We start from the raw sequence: 20,575 nt of genomic DNA on the forward strand, positions 1-20,575 counted from the left end.
CAGAATTTTTTTACTGCAATGAAATGTAGGATATTTTTTTCGACACTTTTGCGTATGCAACCGGATGTGACGGATATAACGTATTATGATTTGGTGGTATTAAACCTAAATCAATTTGAATAATTATTTCATTTAAAAAAAATATATTACCAAATATGGATTTATTGTATAAGTTCATTTTTTTTTTATAATCTTAACTTGTTGATTTAATGAAGGCCACGCTGCTTAAACTTGCACAGAAGTATTTTATTACTCGTACCGCAATCACATAGAAGTTAATCTTGTCACTTACGGTATTCCTGTAATGGGGATGTACAATACTTCGTGATCGTAAATCATTTCATCTTATAATGCAATTATTAATGTTTCTCTCCATAAAACAGACGAACTAAACAACAAACTGCAAGTTCCAAAAAATTATGAAACACTTGTACAATTACATGTAAATCTAAATATTATACTAAAATTTAAAGTTAGTACACCAAACAATGATAAACAAACCTATACATGTTATGATGAAATTTGTTAAAACTAGCCATAGTTAATATGGCACCCCATCCAGCACCAGACGAAAAGAAAATCTGTACAGCAGCCTCACCCCAGACCTATGCAAAAACAAAACTGGTATATAAATAAATTGATGACATTAAATAGCAAAAAGTGAAATCCCCAAAATGATGAACTCAAAACGGAAAGTCCCTTATCAAATGGCAAAATTAAAAGCTCAAGCACATCAAACAAATGGATAACAACTGTACAATCGGTTGTAATAAATGATATTTAATTCAACATATTATGTTTTGAATTGGTCGAAAAAAGCAACACACATAAAACATCAATATATATCAACATAAAAGCATCATTAAAACAAAAAAGCTAAACTCGTCAAAGGTGAACTTGATAGATATACAATGTATCTATTTCTTTTGATTAAAAGCATGAACAAAAGGTGGGTAGCAATGATTAGGATAATTGGATTCAATCAAATCAAATAAACAGTGTATTCTAAAGAATTTGATTTTAATTTGACTCTTAATTAAAACAACTTTTTTATTCTGATTTTGATCGTTTTCAAATGTTATGTTGCCAAATGTGAAAATCGAAAAACTTTGCGGTTGTTTATGGAATAAATGTAAATCCGTGTGGTTGTTAATGTCGTAATGTTGCTGACTCATTAGTGACATATGTTTACCACATATTTTAGTTTTTTTCGTTTAAGGGTAGATTGAGTTCTATAAAAAAATATTATTTGTAAGAAATTTATCATATTAATGATGTTCTACTATTGCATGGATAAATTGAATAACATTTATCAACGAATTGCGTCTTAAATATAAAATGTCCTTCCTGACAAATAGTAAACGTACCTTTGTTGAAAGCAAATTATGCCATTTTGGAATTATAAAGAATTTAATGCCTTCTATAGCACCAGGTAAGGTGACTGCTCTGACTAGAAATATAATCAGCACAATGTATGGGAATGTAACGGTGACATATACAATCTGAAATAGATAGTGTCATATTTTGATGTAATCGTGTTATAAGTATAATGGATTACAAATCCGTGATCCATTTAAACCTATCCAAAGTGGAAAAAAGTAAAATAACAAAAAATACAGAACTCCAAGAAAAATTCTAAACGGAAAGTCTCTAAGCAAATGGCAAGTTCAAAAGCTCAAACACATCACACAAATGGATTACAACTGTTATATTCCTGACTTGGTCAAGGCATTTTTTTGTATGTAAAAAATGTAGATTCAACCTCATGCAAGTATGTCATCATAGATTAACCACGAGGCATATAGACAAAGCACATTTGCAAAAATATAAAAAAAAATCTATATGAAGTATTGTTAAATATTACAATTTTTTTTTTTAAACTTTACAAATAAACTCACTCATCATAGATACCAGGACTCAATTTAGTATATACGACAGACGCACGTTTCGTCTACAAAAGACTCATCAGTGACGCTCGAATCCAAAAAAGTTAAAAAGGCCAAATAGAGTACGAAGTTGAAGAGCATTGAGGACCAAAATTCATAAAAGTTTTGCAAATTACAGCTTAGGTAATCTATGCCTGAAGTAGAAAAATTTCTAAGTTTACCTTTTCCCCGGGATGTACCGACAAGCTTCATTACACGGGTGTACATGTCACTGTTGTAATAAACGCACTATAACGTTGTTTTATATAGGTAGTCGCAAATCACTTTAAAATTCCTCGTTTTTATGTGTATTATTGCCAATAACATAACACAGCAAACGATGAAACTAAACTTCATTACCAAAGCATAAAACTCTTAAGCTGTATTTGGCAAGACCTTAAGAATTTTCTGTCCTAAATGCTCTTCAACTTCGTACTTTATTTGGTCTCTTTAACTTATTTTGATATTTGAGCGTCACTGATGAGTCTTTTGTAGACGTAACGCGCGTCTGGCGCAAATATAAAATGTTAATCCTGGTATCTATAATAGGTTTATTTTGAGCGACAAAAGGGTTCGAATAAAGTTTGAATAATACACATGATGTGATTGAAACCTGAACTAATTAAATAATTTGAACTGTAGGTTCTTTGTAATTTGATGAAGATTTTTGATACATGTAAATGGTTATATATGGATTAAACCCTTAACGTTTTCATATGTATTGAGAGCTGTATTTTAATTAAAAATTCCAAACCTTTCCAGATGACTTTATTCCATTAAATAGACAAAGGAATACCAGAACCCATGCTGCAAATAGACATGCTAGAAGCTCTAGTCTTATACCGCCCAAGTCTTCAATCCCTGAAGTTATCTGGAGCACGTTATATCTGCAAAAAGTATGTATGGTAAGTTAAACGATTAAGGATGAAACGAATCGTTGTAATGAATCCATGCTATTTCATATATGGGTTTTGGATGGCTGACTTTGTTATATGTGTAAAAAGTAAAATCACAAAAATACTGAACTTAGAGGAAAATGAATTCGGAAAGTCCATAATCACATGGCAAAATCAAATAACAAAACGCATAAAAAACGAATGGACAAGAACTGTCGTATTCCTGACTTGATACAGGCATTTTCAAATTAAACCTGGTTCTATAGCGCTAACCCTCTCACTTTAATGACAGTCTCATCAATTTCCGATATATTTACATTGATGCGTTAAATAAACAGACACAATAAATAAAATAGTCAAAATATGGGTACATCAGTCATCATCGTATAACAATTTTAAAAGGAACAATTTAACAGAACACAAAAACATCTACTATCTACGAACACATTCATTGATTTGAGTGTCTGACGTCAGAAAATTTATACGTCACATAAATTTGTCGTTCAATGTGCATACAAACAATTTTAAAATTTACATAGGAATGTTAGCATACAGGGTTAAAAAATCAAAAGTATGTGAGAATAAATTTCAGAAATAGACCGAGATTTAAACTAGTCCAAAAGTTATATATAGAATTTATAAGAATCCAAAAAAAATTAATTCCACTACACGATTGAATGATTTTGACGTTTGTGGTCAACGTATATTGTAATTCATAATAGAAATATATCATAATCACATATAAAAGTAAAAACATCATACTGACGGGATCTTTTAAAGTACAGAGTCACGTTATAAGAACTAAAGAAACACAAAAAGTCGCATATACAAAACAAACCACCAAAAGATGAAAGCCAATACAAACACATTGACGAGATATCTTACTCATTTTGAAGGTTGTATAGTGATCTACAATTCGTTGCATTAGTAAGAAACTCTTTGCGTATTTATATAAATACATCACTAAACGACAGCGTCTCTTTTTGAACAGTTTTCATATTAAATATATATTAATTTGGTCATGTATAATGGTTTTGTATACTATGGTTAGGATTGTCTATTCATTTAATGGAACACGTCAGTCATTTAAAGGCTGCGGTGATAGTAGGCTTCATTGTAAATGAAACTTACATGAATCATTCATAAATTGGATTTTAATATTAAGTTACAGAAAGAGTGGCTCTAACGGCATATATATCATTTACTTTTCCAGAGTATCTGATTGTTTTGTCTTTGTTTTATGAATTCCTGCAGCTTAAAACTAGTGTTTATGTTTAAAAATTTGTGAAAAATCGGAAATGTTTGTGTCCGAACTCTTAACCTTTATTCATAGTGTTATTCTACAATTTTATTTCACATTAAACAATGTTTGTTGTCTTGCCATCATATCTTGTTGCACAAAAACACAAAAAACTTCGCGCTGTAATAATGATGACCTTAGTTTGATAAAAAGTTAGAAAACATGAAGCAAAGACTATTATTCAAAGAAAATGTATAAATGCTTACTTCCAATATTCCTCGCTTGGAGTCATTTTGGTTAAATTTGTGTTCATAGACCAATTGGCTTCTTTTGATACATTTGAAAAGGACGCATTGTGTCTGGAATTATCTAAGCAATTGTCTGTATTCCATTCATTGTTGCAGTGACTCCATGGTAATATTGATGTCATTGACTGATACAGGAAGTAAATAGTCCATGTCATAAATATGTTGAAGTATACACAGAATATTGTTGAAACAAGTAGTGCTCCGTAACCAACGCCTAGAATATCAATATAACAATGTAAATGAAACATAGCAAGTAATGGTATACATAGATTACTGCTGAAACAAGTAGTGCTACGTAACAAACGCCTTGCATTACAATTATAAATGAGATAAAACAAGTTTAATAACGTAATACACAGAATATTGCTGAAACAAGTAGTGCTCCGTAACCAACACCTAGAATCACAGTTATAAATGAGATTAAATAAGTAAAATAACGGTAAAGACAGAATACTGCTGAAACAAGTTTTGCTCCGAAACCAATATCTAAATTATAGTTAAAAATAAGATATAAAAAGTTTTAAACAAAGGTTTACACAGAATATTGCTGAAATACGTAGTGCTCCGTAACCAACACATATAATAACAGTTACAAATGCGATACATAGAGTTAAATGGCGGTATACACAGAATATTGCTGAAATAAGTATTGCTCCGTAACCAAAACCTAGAAATAAAGTTATAAATAAGATATAAAAAGTTAAATAACGGGTATACACAGAGTATTGCTGAAACAAGTAGTGCTCCGTAACCAACACCTAGAATTACAGTTAAAAATGAGATAAAACAAGTTAAATAACGGTTTACAAAGAATACTGCTGAAATAAGTAGTGGTGGGCTGTAACCAACACCTAGAATTACAGTTATAAATGAGATATAGCAAGTTAAACTAGCTGTCAAATACATGTTCACTGATACGAAACTTCGTTTCGTGTGTATTTTAGTCTATACGCAATCTAATTAACCATCGAGTTGACCTCTAAAGTCATCCAATTACCATATAAGCGATGTAAACATAAACATAGATATCAATAGATTAAGCACACTCGTGCTGTTGGATTTTCTAGGTCTGTTTAATGTTATATTATAGATACAAAATAAATGTTTATCATCGTTTTTACCTTTATAAGAATGATTTTTTTCGTGGATCGAATCAGTCAATCATATCATTTACCTTTGCTTCACATTCAATGTTGACATTCTTTTCCTTTAAATAACTTTACACATATAATTCACGTGTTATCCTTCTCAAGCTAAGGGGTTAAAATGAAGTTCACATGAATATGGATTGCAAGTGAATAATTCATAATCAATGCGTTTCAGCTTATTTTGACAAAATTGAACCATACTGGCTGCTTAGAGTGGATAATTATTTCACTATTTTCATTTCATTAATGATTGAGCAAAAATTATAATAAATTATATTTTTTATATATCTCGTAGCTAACTTGCCCCTTTAACCAACATCTAGAATAACAGTAATAAATAAAAATAGTTTAATAAGGGGACAAAACAAAGAGAACATGGTCTTACTTAGTGATGACAAATCATGAAAGTCAATTTCTTCAACATCAGTTTAAAATTAAGATAAACAAATATAAAAATATATGTGTATGGTTGGAAAAATCGGAGTACTTACAACGGTGTATATATTGAACCACATAAAATATTTTAAAATTTCAGGAAATTATGTTTTTTTTTTAAAACCTTTTCTCTAAAAGCGAATTGTCAAATAGACCTATAACTTATAACGGGTTTTCTTCTATACAAATTGTGACTTAGATGGATAGTTGTCTCATTGGCGCTCATACCACATCTTCTTATTTCTATTTTAGAATCTCGGTGATCTAAGTACTGCATCAATAGCATGTCAACAATGAGGTTGTGAGTTAAATCCCCGCACGTGGAAAGTTAGCTCCAATCTTAATTTGACAGTTTTCGTGCCAGAGGTCGGTGGTCCTCCACGGACACTTATAAATAAACACAAATAAACCCATCAGTAAAGCAATCAATCAAACAGACTATGATAAATTGTATCAGTCAATCCCGTAGAAGTGACTGTAAATAAGGTATTAAGGCGCATTTGGGCAAAATGAAAAAAGGAAAGAACAGTTCATACATTGTATGTTTGTCTATATTTTAAGGCATTAATTAAATCATGAATTTGTCCCCACTGTTGAAGTTACAAATTACAATATAAGAATAATGGTAACAAAAAATACCAACGGAAACAGAAAAAACCAGGAAGATAAACAAGAATGTGTCCCCAGTACACGGATGCCCCATCTACACTATCATTTTCTATGTTCAGTGGACCGTGAAAATAGGATAAAATCTCTTATTTAGCATTAAAATTAAAAAAAATCATATCATAGGGAACAAAGTTTCAAGTTGATTGGACTTCAACTTCATCAAAAACTATCTCGACCAAAATTTTTAACCTGAATCGGGATGAACAGACGGACGAACGGATGCATAGACCAAAAAACATAATGTCCATACATGGGGCATAAAAAGAATCAACTTACCTTTCATCAGTGGACATATTTTCCAAACCGTAAGTGTACTGCTACTAGAGAATTGGGCAATCGCATACTCTAGGAAAAATATAGGAACAGCTCCTACGACCATGAAAAACAGGTAGGGAATTAAGAAGGCGCCTGTAAATAGATAATTAAATAAGTCGGCGTTCTATTGACAAATGATAAAAAAAAAAAAAAAAAAAAAACAGAAATAATTACTTTCTTATACAAATACAGACAACATTTAAGGGTTGATTCGGTTCTATATCTGTATAAGTTAACGATGAAATTTCTTTTTTATTTAACAATCCTTTCATGTTCTGCTCTTAATCTCGGTCGACTCATTTTTAGAACGTATTTGCAACTGGGCATTAATTTGACAAATATCAAGCTATCAATCAGTTATTGTGAGAAAACGAGTGAGTGGACCAAACATTTGGATTCGTGCTATGAACATTACGTTGATGATGTTCACTATTCATTTTCATTTTTGAATGGGGTAAGTATTTTATTTCACCCCTGACTCTACAAACCGAACATTTCATTCAATATTGATATTTGCCTCTTTTCAGCTTAAACAGAAAAATGGTGCCATTAATGTTCGCCTCGGAATGAAAAAATGCATCTGATAGAATATGACAAACCTTCCTATAAACTGTTTTTTACTTGATACAGGTATATATTGTATTTTACGGAAGCCGTAAGGGGACACACAAAACATTAGAAAATATTTTTTTTAATTCGAGATCACGATAAAACATTACCGTTTTACCGAGATCTCGATAAAAAATATATCGTTATCTCGAGAAAACGAAATTGTTATATCGAGATCTCGATAAAAAAAGATATCGTTATCTCGATAAAACGAAACTGTTATATCGAGATCTCGGATTATTAAATCGTTATCTCGGTTTAATATATCGAGATCTCGATAAAAAATATATCGTTATCTCGATAAAACGAAACTGTTATATCGAGATCTCGGATTATTATATCGTTATCTCGAGAAAACGAAACTTTAATATATCGTTATCTCGAGAAAACGAAACTGTTATATCGAGATCTCGGATTATTATATCGTTATCTCGAGAAAACGAAACTGTTATATCGAGATCTCGGATTATTATATCGTTATCTCGGGAAAACGAAACTTTAATATATCGTTATCTCGAGAAAACGAAACTGTTATATCGAGATCTCGGATTATTATATCGTTATCTCGAGAAAACGAAACTTTAATATATCGTTATCTCGAGAAAACGAAACTTTAATATATCGTTATCTCGAGAAAACGAAACTGTTATATCGAGATCTCGGATTATTATATCGTTATCTCGAGAAAACGAAACTTTAATATATCGTTATCTCGAGAAAACGAAACTTTAATATATCGTTATCTCGAGAAAACGAAACTGTTATATCGAGATCTCGGATTATTATATCGTTATCTCGAGAAAACGAAACTTTAATATATCGTTATCTCGAGAAAACGAAACTGTTATATCGAGATCTCGGATTATTATATCGTTATCTCGAGATAACGATATATTAAAGTTTCGTTTTCTCGAGATAACGATATAATAATCCGAGATCTTGATATAACAGTTTCGTTTTCTCGAGATAACGATATATTAAAGTTTCGTTTTCTCGAGATAACGATATAATAATCCGAGATCTCGATATAACAGTTTCGTTTTCTCGAGATAACGATATATTTTTTATCGAGATCTCGATATATTAAACCGAGATAACGATTTAATAATCCGAGATAACGATTTAATAATCCGAGATCTCGATATAACAGTTTCGTTTTCTCGAGATAACGATATATTTTTTATCGAGATCTCGATATATTAAACCGAGATAACGATTTAATAATCCGAGATCTCGATATAACAGTTTCGTTTTATCGAGATAACGATATATTTTTTATCGAGATCTCGATATAACAATTTCGTTTTCTCGAGATAACGATATATTTTTTATCGAGATCTCGGTAAAACGGTAATGTTTTATCGTGATCTCGAATTAAAAAAAATATTTTCTAATGTTTTGTGTGTCCCCTTACGGCTTCCGTAGTATTTACAGTGTGTACCCGATAGTACAAAAAATTGAAATTGTTGATTAGGGGATGAACAACTAAAACTTATTTTTTAAAAGTTTCATTTCTGAATTGTGTATTCATTTTATCAAAATGACAAAAAATTGTTATTTGATCTCACGATGCGACCAAACAATTCTATTCATTCCTTGAATTTGATAGCGAGCAATGACCAATTGAAACAGTGCAAATTGGAATGATTGATATCATTACAAATAATTTACGAAAGCTTTGATTGTTAACCTACCTCCACCATTTTTATAACATAGATATGGAAACCTCCATATGTTGCCTATTCCTACTGAATACCCTATACAGGACAGGATAAAATCAAGGCGTCCAGACCAATTCTCACGGCCCTCATTCTGTTTTTGTGATGCTTTTTCTTTTATCTTTTTAAAATATAATCAACAATATTAGAATACAAGTAATAGCATGTAAAACAGTAGTGTTGATGAAACGTGGTGCGTCATGCGTAGAAAAGTATAATCCTGTTATCTATGATAAATTTATTCAAAACCACGTGCACTGCTGAGAAAATACCACTGCCGGTTGAGCTTCACTTCGTCGAGGGTATTACCATCCCAGTAGTCTGTACTTGGGTGTTGACATTAATTATCCTTGTTTATATGGATATAATTATATTAAATTAAATGTAAGATATCTATAGTTATATTTTGAAATACCACGGATGTTCCACTCTAGTTGTATATGGCAAAACCTTTCAGATTTCGGGGTCCTCAATGTTTAACTTCTAACTTTATTTGTATATATAAAAAAAGATGTGGTATGATTGCCAATGAGACAACTCTTCACAAGAGACCAATATGACACTCTCAAACATAATTCATAAAGTCAGAAGGATTGATCATATATGCATACTTTGTGAGTGAAAGTCTGAGGTAATATATCAATAAATTCCGTAAAAATATTAGCATTTATTGCTTTATAGTCGATTCTATATTCTCTTAAAATTTGTTCAGACCCAGATCTATATGTAGGATTAAATATATCCTTTCCTATGACACATCATCATTGGATACATACATCTTGGACAGCTAAGGCAGCAACCATTTAATTTTATGGTGGGGGAAAAGGGGAGGGGTTGTTGGGGTTGTTGGGGCTTTTGATTGTTTTTAGAGACAATTTTATTTACATTGAACCAAAGTAACTTGTAATTCTTTCCAGGCAAATTAAGTAGCTTGTATTTTTTTTTCAAGCAAAGTAGCTTGTAATTTACTTCCAGGGCCAATAAAATACAAATGTTTTTTTTACGTAATGATCCAAACCTGCTAGGAGGGTTTGGGTGTATCTCCCCCCCCCCGCCCAAGAATATTTTTGAAATTTAGACGTATCATGACTCATTTTCTTCAATAAAACATTAATATAGTTTCTTTTCAAAAAGAAATCTGTGCCATTTCAAGTAAAGGAAGTACTTAGTTCTAAATAAATTTTAACTCGATTATTACTATTTGGAGGGAAAAAAATGTATTCCACATTTACCAGCCACAAATTTTTTTTTCTCAAAAATATCACTATATCAATAACCCCCCCCCCCCCCCCAAAAAAAAAAAACCCCAAAAAAAACAACAGATAAAATCAAATGGTTGCTACCGGGAAAAAAAAAAACAGTTTACGATTGCGGTCCAAATATACAGCTCATACTTATGGCTTGCTTACTTTGTTTGTATTTATGTTTGCTTAGGCATTATAATTAAGAATGAGCACACAAATAGCTGTAATGGATGCATCTTAGAAAATCAAAGGGAAGTCACAAAAAGATCTTCATTTCAAAATTGATTGAGTGGTAACGTTTTCATCTCGCACACACATGCAATTGCTTTACATTTGACGTCTGGATGGCTGCATAATCAATTTTGTAATGCCATTTTATATACATCTAATACAGTAAAGAAAGTTCGAGCAACAATCGAGTCATCTTGATATAAGTTTAAATTTCTCACAAATTGTTAACTATGTTCTCTATGTTTTACTTACGAACGGTACAGAGCCATGACGAAATACACATAAAACAAAATATAGAAAAATATCGATGAACAGTACACAATGTCCGAAATCAACCATAAGTTCGTCATACCCGTGTATAATCAAGTGAGAATCTACGACCAGCCTGCATTGTAAATATCATCAGTATTAAAGTCATTTTTAATAGATATAGGAAGATGTGGTGTGAGTGCCAATGAGACAACTCTCCATACAAATAACAATTTAAAAAGTAAACCATTATAGGTTAAACGGGGTTTGGGGCAGGAGGAATTGTTTTTGATCGGTTGTTTATTTTTGTAAACTAAGAGGACAGATTATTCATTTTCTGCACTATTGAAGCAAGACTTTTCATTTTCATTAAAGCAAGGGACTGATTATTTATTTTCGCAACTCTATTTAGGATATATTCGAAAACATACAATTTTTAAATGATTTAGATATAGGGAGATGTGGTGTGAGTGCCAATGAGACAACTCTCCATACAAATAACAATTCAAAAAGTAAACCATTATAGGTTAAAGTACGGCCTTCAACACGGAGCCTTGGCTCACACCGAACAACAAGCTATAAAGGGCCCCAAAATTACTAGTGTAAAACCATTCAAACGGGAAAACCAACGGTCTAATCTATATAAACAAAACGAGAAACGAGAAACACGTACATATTACATAAACAAACGACAACTACTGTACATCAGATTCCTGACTTAGGACAGGTGCAAACATTTGCAGCGGGATTAAACGTTTTAATGGATCCAAACCTTCTCCCTTTTTCTGAAACAATAGCATAACATCACAACAAAAAAAAACATACGATAAAATATCAATTGGCAGACTTAACTCAATAAAAAAACCTATGGTTTAACAATGAATTTGTTTATTATAAATAATACATGTATATTCAAGTCGTTATGTACTATTTAATCAGGATTAATCATCATCCTCTGCAGAAATGAATCTTTTTATATTCCCAACTGCATATACATAAATCGCATACATACAATGTACTTAGTATTAAAATTTGGTTGTAACTAGTCTCTTAAACGTGTTGGCAAACATATTTCGCCGAGCGGAGCGAGTCAAATTTTTGTTTGAAGGGTTTTAGAGCCACTGAAGGCCAAAGAAGCTATAGAACAAATGATGCAAAATCATTCTTTCTGGGTGTTCCGAAGACCCTTTCATAATCTGGAAATGCAAGTTTTGTTTGAATAATTTTTTGACAATATTTTGGTCTTAAACCATAATGTATAAATTCAGTGTAAGACTTAAGTTTCTAGGGACAACATCAAAAGACCAATGTGCATGATAAAGCAAAAATGGAATTCACATAGTCAAGTATGTGGCTGCTGTTTTTTTTAAAACTCACGATCAAGTTCATAACAAAATCACAAGATTACAAAAGGATAGCAACACCAACAGAATACAGAAGGGCAATCAATGAACAAAAGACATAAATAAGAAACATTGATCCCAAAAAATCAGGGCTACGTCTGAGGGAAAACAGAACTTGCTTCTTGCAAGGCAATTTGATATGGTGACAAGCGTTTGGTTTTGAAATTTCCTACATGAGGCATTTGTAGTTACGGTCCTGTTAAAATAAAAGTGAGATAAGGTTTCCTTAGACAATATACATGTACCTCAAGTTAAATGAAACCAATTTTCAGACATATCAAGTACTAGTATATTAAAACAATACTTATACTTTTATTATTAAAAAAAATGGGAATTGTTTCCCGATTTTTTTTTGGGAAAAAAGATGAATTTATGAAGAATCTGGTGCCATCTCTTCGATTAGACCTGCTGAGTTATTTATTTTCAATACATGGCAAGTCAGGTAATTTATTTTCAAACTACCACAGAACAAACCATTTATTTTTGTGATGATCAAGGCTGAGTTATTTATTTTCAAAATCCTCCTGCACCCCCATCCCCCAGAATATCAAATGGTCGTCCCCTTATAAAATTGTATTAAAAAATACATTTAAATAAATCAATTATTTCGTACTTTCAAAAAGTAAGCAAAAGCCTTAGCTGTCCAAGATGTATGTATACAATGATTGTATGTCATAGGAAAGGATATATTTAATCCTACATATAGATCTGGGTCTGAACAAATTTTAAGAGAATATAGAATCGACTATAAAAGCAATAATTGCCATTTTTACGGAATTTATTGATATATTATCGTACCACAGATAAATTATCACGTTGTGATTGGTTTAACGCCGTCACGTGGTGACCCCCTATGAGACTATAGGAGGTAGTAAGTTTCATAGGGGGTTCATGACTTTCACTCACAAAGTATGCTGATGTGTACCTTCAGTATCATTGTCAGTGTACCTCATTTATGATCTGTGTTGTACTGATGTGTACCTTCAGTATCAATGTCAATGTACCTCATTTATGATTTGTGCTGTACTGATGTGTACCTTCAGTATCAATTGTCAATGTACCTCATTTATGATTTGTGTTGTACTGATGTGTACCTTCAGTATCATTGTCAGTGTACCTCATTTATGATCTGTGCTGTACTGATGTGTACCTTCAGTATCAATGTCAATGTACCTCATTTATGATCTGTGTTGTACTGATGTGTACCTTCAGTATCAATGTCAATGTACCTCATTTATGATCTGTGTTGTACTGATGTGTACCCTCAGTATCAATGTCAATGTACCTAATTTATGATTTGTGCTGTACTGATGTGTACCTTCAGTATCAATTGTCAATGTACCTCATTTATGATCTGTGTTGTACTGATGTGTACCTTCAGTATCAATGTCAATGTACCTCAATTATGATTTGTGCTGTACTGATGAGTACCTTCAGTATCAATTGTCAATGTACCTCATTTATGATCTGTGTTGTACTGATGTGTACCTTCAGTATCAATGTCAAGGGACATCATTTATGATTTGTGTTGTACTGATGTGTACCTTCAGTATCAATTGTCAATGTACCTCATTTATGATCTGTGTTGTACTGATGTGTACCTTCAGTATCAATGTCAGTGTACCTCATTTATGATCTGTGTTGTACTGATGTGTACCTTCAGTATCAATGTCAATGTACCTCATTTATGATTTGTGTTGTACTGATGTGTACCTTCAGTATCAATGTCAATGAACCTCATTTATGATCTGTGTTGTACTGATGTGTACCTTCAGTATCAATGTCAATGTACCTCATTTATAATTTGTGTTGTACTGATAAGTACCTGCAGTATCAATGTCAATGTACCTCATTTATGATCTGTTGTACTGGTGTGTACCTTCAGTATCAATGTCAGTGTACCTCATTTATGATCTGTATTGTACTGATGTGTACCTTCAGTATCAATTGTCAATGTACCTCATTTGTGATTTGTGTTGTACTGATGTGTACCTTCAGTATCAATGTCAATGTACTTTATTTATGATTTGTGCTGTACTGATGTGTACCTTCAGTATCAATTGTCAATGTACCTCATTTATGATCTGTGTTGTACTGATGTGTACCTTTAGTATCAATGTCAATGGACCTCATTTATGATCTGTGTTGTACTGATGTGTACCTTCAGTATCAATGTCAATGTACCTCATTTATGATCTGTGTTGTACTGATGTGTACCTTTAGTATCAATGTCAATGGACCTCATTTATGATTTGTGTTATACTGATGTGTACCTTCAGTATCAATTGTCAATGTACCTCATTTATGATCTGTGTTGTACTGATGTGTACCTTTAGTATCAATGTCAATGGACCTCATTTATGATTTGTGTTGTACTGATGTGTACCTTCAGTATCAATGTCAATGTCAATGTACCTCATTTATGATCTGTGTTGTACTGATGTGTACCTTCAGTATCAATTTCAGTATACCTCATTTATGATTTTTGTTGTACTGATGTGTTTCTTCAGTATCAATGTCAGTGTACCTCATTAATGATTTGTGTTGTACTGGTGTGTACCTTCAGTATCAATATCAGTGTACCTCATTTATGATTTGTGTTGTACTAATGTGTACCTTCAGTATCAATTGTCAATGTACCTCATTTATGATCTGTCTTGTACTGGTGTGTACCGTCAGTATCAATGTCAATGTACCTCATTTATGATTTGTGTTGTACTGATGTGTACCCTCAGTATCAATGTCAATAGATCTCATTTATGATCTGTGTTGAACTGATGTGTACCTTCAGTATCAATGTCAATGTACTTCATTTATGATCTGGTTTTTAATGATGTGTACCTTCAGTATCAATGTCAATGTACCTCATTTATGATTTGTGTTGTACTGATGTGTACCTTCAGTATCAATTGTCAATGTACCTCATTTATGATCTGTGTTGTACTGATGTGTACCTTCAGTATCAATGTCAATGTACCTCATTTATGATTTGTGTCGTACTGATCTGTACCTTCAGTATCAATGTCAGTGTACCTCATTTATGATCTGTGTTGTACTGATGTGTACCTTCAGTATCAATTGTCAATGTACCTCATTTATGATCTGTGTTGTACTGATGTGTATCTTCAGTATCAATGTCAATGTACCTCATTTATGATTTGTGTTGTACTGATGTGTACCTTCAGTATCAATTGTCAATGTACCTCATTTATGATCTGTGTTGTACTGATGTGTACCTTCAGTATCAATGTCAATGTACCTCATTTATGATTTGTGTCGTACTGATGTGTACCCTCAGTATCAATGTCAATGTACCTCATTTATGATCTGTGTTGTACTGATGTGTACCTTCAGTATCAATGTCAATGCACCTCATTTATGATCTGTGTTGTACTGATGTGTACCTTCAGTATCAATGTACCTCATTTATGATCTGTGTTGTACTGATGTGTACCTTCAGTATCAATGTCAATGTACCTCATTTATGATTTGTGTCGTACTGATGTGTACCTTCAGTATCAATGTCAGTGTACCTCATTTATGATCTGTGTTGTACTGATGTGTACCTTCAGTATCAATGTCAATGGACCTCATTTATGATCTGTGTTGAACTGATGTGTACCTTTAGTATCAATGTCAATGTACCTCATTTATGATCTGTGTTGTACTGATGTGTACCTTCAGTATCAATTGTTAATGTACCTCATTTATGATCTGTTTTATAATGATGTGTACCTTCAGTATCAATGTCAATGTACCTCATTTATGATTTGTGTTGTACTGATGTGTACCTTCAGTATCAATGTAAATGTACTTCATTTATGATCTGTGTTGTACTGATGTGTACCTTCAGTATCAATTGTTAATGTACCTCATTTATGATCTGTGTTGTACTGATGTGTACCTTCAGTATCAATGTCAATGTACCTCATTTATGATTTGTGTTGTACTGATATGTACCTTCAGTGTCAATGTCAGTGTATCTCATTTATGATCTGTGTTGTACTGATGTGTACCTTCAGTATCAATGTCAATGTATCTCATGTATGATCTGTGTTGTACTGATGTGTACCTTCAGTATCAATTGTCAATGTACTTCATTTATGATTTGTGTTGTACTGATGTGTACCTTCAGTATCAATGTGAATGAACCTCATTTATGATTTGTGTTGTACTGATGTGTACCTTCAGTATCAATTGTCAATGTACCTCATTTATGATTTTTGTTGTACTGATTTGTACCTTCAGTATCAATGTCAGTGTACCTCATTTATGATCTGTGTTGTACTGATGTGTACCTTCAGTATCAATTGTCAATGTACCTCATTTATGATCTGTGTTGTACTGATGTGTACCTTTACTATCAATGTCAATGTACCTCATTGATGATTTGTGTTGTACTGATGTGTACTTTCAGTATAAATTGTCAATGTACCTCATTTATGATCTGTGTTGTACTGATCTGTACCTTCAGTATTAATGTCAATAGACATCATTTATGTTTGGTGTTGTACTGATGTGTACCTTCAGTATCAATTGTCAATGTACTTCATTTATGATTTGTGTTGTACTGATGTGTACCTTCAGTATCAATGTCAATGTACCTCATTTATGATTTGTGTTGTACTGATGTGTACTTTTAGTATCAATGTCAATGTACCTCATTTATGATCTGTGTTGTACTGGTGTGTACCTTCAGTATCAATGTCAGTGTACCTCATTTATGATCTGTATTGTACTGATGTGTACCTTCAGTATCAAATGTCAATGTACCTCATTTGTGATTTGTGTTGTACTGATGTGTACCTTCAGTATCAATGTCAATGTACTTCATTTATGATTTGTGCTGTACTGATGTGTACCTTCAGTATCAATTGTCAATGTACCTCATTTATGATCTGTGTTGTACTGATGTGTACCTTCAGTATCAATGTCAATGGACCTCATTTATGATCTGTGTTGTACTGATGTGTACCTTCAGTATCAATGTCAATGTACCTCATTTATGATCTGTGTTGTACTGATGTGTACCTTTAGTATCAATGTCAATGGACCTCATTTATGATTTGTGTTGTACTGATGTGTACCTTCAGTATCAATTGTCAATGTACCTCATTTATGATCTGTGTTGTACTGATGTGTACCTTAAGTATCAATGTCAATGGACCTCATTTATGATTTGTGTTGTACTGATGTGTACCTTCAGTATCAATTTCAGTATACCTCATTTATGATTTGTGTTGTACTGATGTGTTCCTTCAGTATCAATGTCAGTGTACCTCATTAATGATTTGTGTTGTACTGGTGTGTACCTTCAGTATCAATATTAGTGTACCTCATTTATGATTTGTGTTGTACTAATGTGTATCTTCAGTATCAATTGTCAATGTACCTCATTTATGATCTGTGTTGTACTGGTGTGTACCTTCAGTATCAATGTCAATGTACCTCATTTATGATCTGTGTTGTACTGATGTGTACCCTCAGTATCAATGTCAATAGATCTCATTTATGATCTGTGTTGAACTGATGTGTACCTTCAGTATCAATGTCAATGTACTTCATTTATAATCTGGTTTTTAATGATGTGTACCTTCAGTATCAATGTCAATGTACCTCATTTATGATTTGTGTTGTACTGATGTGTACCTCCAGTATCAATTGTCAATGTACCTCATTTATGATCTGTGTTGTACTGATGTGTACCTTCAGTATCAATGTCAATGTACCTCATTTATGATTTGTGTCGTACTGATCTGAACCTTCAGTATCAATGTCAGTGTACCTCATTTATGATCTGTGTTGTACTGATGTGTACCTTCAGTATCAATTGTCAATGTTCCTCATTTATGATCTGTGTTGTACTGATGTGTTCCTTCAGTATCAATGTCAATGTACCTCATTTATGATTTGTGTTGTACTGATTTGTACCTTCAGTATCAATGTCAATGTACCTCATGTATGATCTGTGTTGTACTGATGTGTACCTTCAGTATCAATTGTCAATGTACTTCATTTATGATTTGTGTTGTACTGATGTGTACCTTCAGTATCAATGTCAATGTACCTCATTTATGATTTGTGTTGTACTGATGTGTACTTTTAGTATCAATGTCAATGTACCTCATTTATGATTTGTGTTATACTGATGTGTTACTTCAGTATCAATGTCAATGTACCTCATTTATGATCTGTGTTGTACTGATGTGTACCTTTAGTATCAATGTCAATGGACCTCATTTATGATTTGTGTTATACTGATGTGTACCTTCAGTATCAATTGTCAATGTACCTCATTTATGATCTGTGTTGTACTGATGTGTACCTTTAGTATCAATGTCAATGGACCTCATTTATGATTTGTGTTGTACTGATGTGTACCTTCAGTATCAATGTCAATGTCAATGTACCTCATTTATGATCTGTGTTGTACTGATGTGTACCTTCAGTATCAATTTCAGTATACCTCATTTATGATTTTTGTTGTACTGATGTGTTTCTTCAGTATCAATGTCAGTGTACCTCATTAATGATTTGTGTTGTACTGGTGTGTACCTTCAGTATCAATATCAGTGTACCTCATTTATGATTTGTGTTGTACTAATGTGTACCTTCAGTATCAATTGTCAATGTACCTCATTTATGATCTGTGTTGTACTGGTGTGTACCGTCAGTATCAATGTCAATGTACCTCATTTATGATTTGTGTTGTACTGATGTGTACCCTCAGTATCAATGTCAATAGATCTCATTTATGATCTGTGTTGAACTGATGTGTACCTTCAGTATCAATGTCAATGTACTTCATTTATGATCTGGTTTTTAATGATGTGTACCTTCAGTATCAATGTCAATGTACCTCATTTATGATTTGTGTTGTACTGATGTGTACCTTCAGTATCAATTGTCAATGTACCTCATTTATGATCTGTGTTGTACTGATGTGTACCTTCAGTATCAATGTCAATGTACCTCATTTATGATTTGTGTTGTACTGATGTGTACTTTTAGTATCAATGTCAATGTACCTCATTTATGATTTGTGTTATACTGATGTGTTACTTCAGTATCAATGTCAATGTACCTCATTTATGATCTGTGTTGTACTGATGTGTACCTTTAGTATCAATGTCAATGGACCTCATTTATGATTTGTGTTATACTGATGTGTACCTTCAGTATCAATTGTCAATGTACCTCATTTATGATCTGTGTTGTACTGATGTGTACCTTCAGTATCAATGTCAATGGACCTCATTTATGATTTGTGTTGTACTGATGTGTACCTTCAGTATCAATGTCAATGTCAATGTACCTCATTTATGATCTGTGTTGTACTGATGTGTACCTTCAGTATCAATTTCAGTATACCTCATTTATGATTTTTGTTGTACTGATGTGTTTCTTCAGTATCAATGTCAGTGTACCTCATTAATGATTTGTGTTGTACTGGTGTGTACCTTCAGTATCAATATCAGTGTACCTCATTTATGATTTGTGTTGTACTAATGTGTACCTTCAGTATCAATTGTCAATGTACCTCATTTATGATCTGTGTTGTACTGGTGTGTACCGTCAGTATCAATGTCAATGTACCTCATTTATGATTTGTGTTGTACTGATGTGTACCCTCAGTATCAATGTCAATAGATCTCATTTATGATCTGTGTTGAACTGATGTGTACCTTCAGTATCAATGTCAATGTACTTCATTTATGATCTGGTTTTTAATGATGTGTACCTTCAGTATCAATGTCAATGTACCTCATTTATGATTTGTGTTGTACTGATGTGTACCTTCAGTATCAATTGTCAATGTACCTCATTTATGATCTGTGTTGTACTGATGTGTACCTTCAGTATCAATGTCAATGTACCTCATTTATGATTTGTGTCGTACTGATCTGTACCTTCAGTATCAATGTCAGTGTACCTAATTTATGATCTGTGTTGTACTGATGTGTACCTTCAGTATCAATTGTCAATGTACCTCATTTATGATCTGTGTTGTACTGATGTGTACCTTCAGTATCAATGTCAATGTACCTCATTTATGATTTGTGTTGTACTGATGTGTACCTTCAGTATCAATTGTCAATGTACCTCATTTATGATCTGTGTTGTACTGATGTGTACCTTCAGTATCAATGTCAATGTACCTCATTTATGATTTGTGTCGTACTGA

General features: G+C 32.6%; 1 protein-coding gene across 2 annotated transcripts in view; it reads right to left on the reverse strand.

Annotated features, from left to right (window-relative positions):
- LOC139485099 (sodium- and chloride-dependent glycine transporter 2-like) overlaps nucleotides 1–20,575 on the reverse strand; it is a 124,290-nt gene that overhangs the window by 10,553 nt on the left and 93,162 nt on the right. The window contains exons 3-8 of one of the 2 annotated variants that reach the window (XM_071269220.1): nucleotides 9,240–10,931; nucleotides 6,898–7,029; nucleotides 4,328–4,583; nucleotides 2,680–2,812; nucleotides 1,368–1,502; nucleotides 502–605 (exon numbers count right to left, since the gene is read on the reverse strand). In XM_071269220.1, the coding sequence (XP_071125321.1) occupies nucleotides 502–605; nucleotides 1,368–1,502; nucleotides 2,680–2,812; nucleotides 4,328–4,583; nucleotides 6,898–7,000 (731 nt within the window). In that variant the 5' untranslated portion in view covers nucleotides 7,001–7,029; nucleotides 9,240–10,931. The remainder of the gene's footprint in view (nucleotides 1–501; nucleotides 606–1,367; nucleotides 1,503–2,679; nucleotides 2,813–4,327; nucleotides 4,584–6,897; nucleotides 7,030–9,239; nucleotides 10,932–20,575) is intronic. The other variant, XM_071269219.1, reaches the window with a different exon arrangement.

The sequence above is a fragment of the Mytilus edulis genome, chromosome 8, assembly GCF_963676685.1.
Source record: "Mytilus edulis chromosome 8, xbMytEdul2.2, whole genome shotgun sequence".
In the NCBI taxonomy this organism is placed as follows: domain Eukaryota; kingdom Metazoa; phylum Mollusca; class Bivalvia; order Mytilida; family Mytilidae; genus Mytilus; species Mytilus edulis.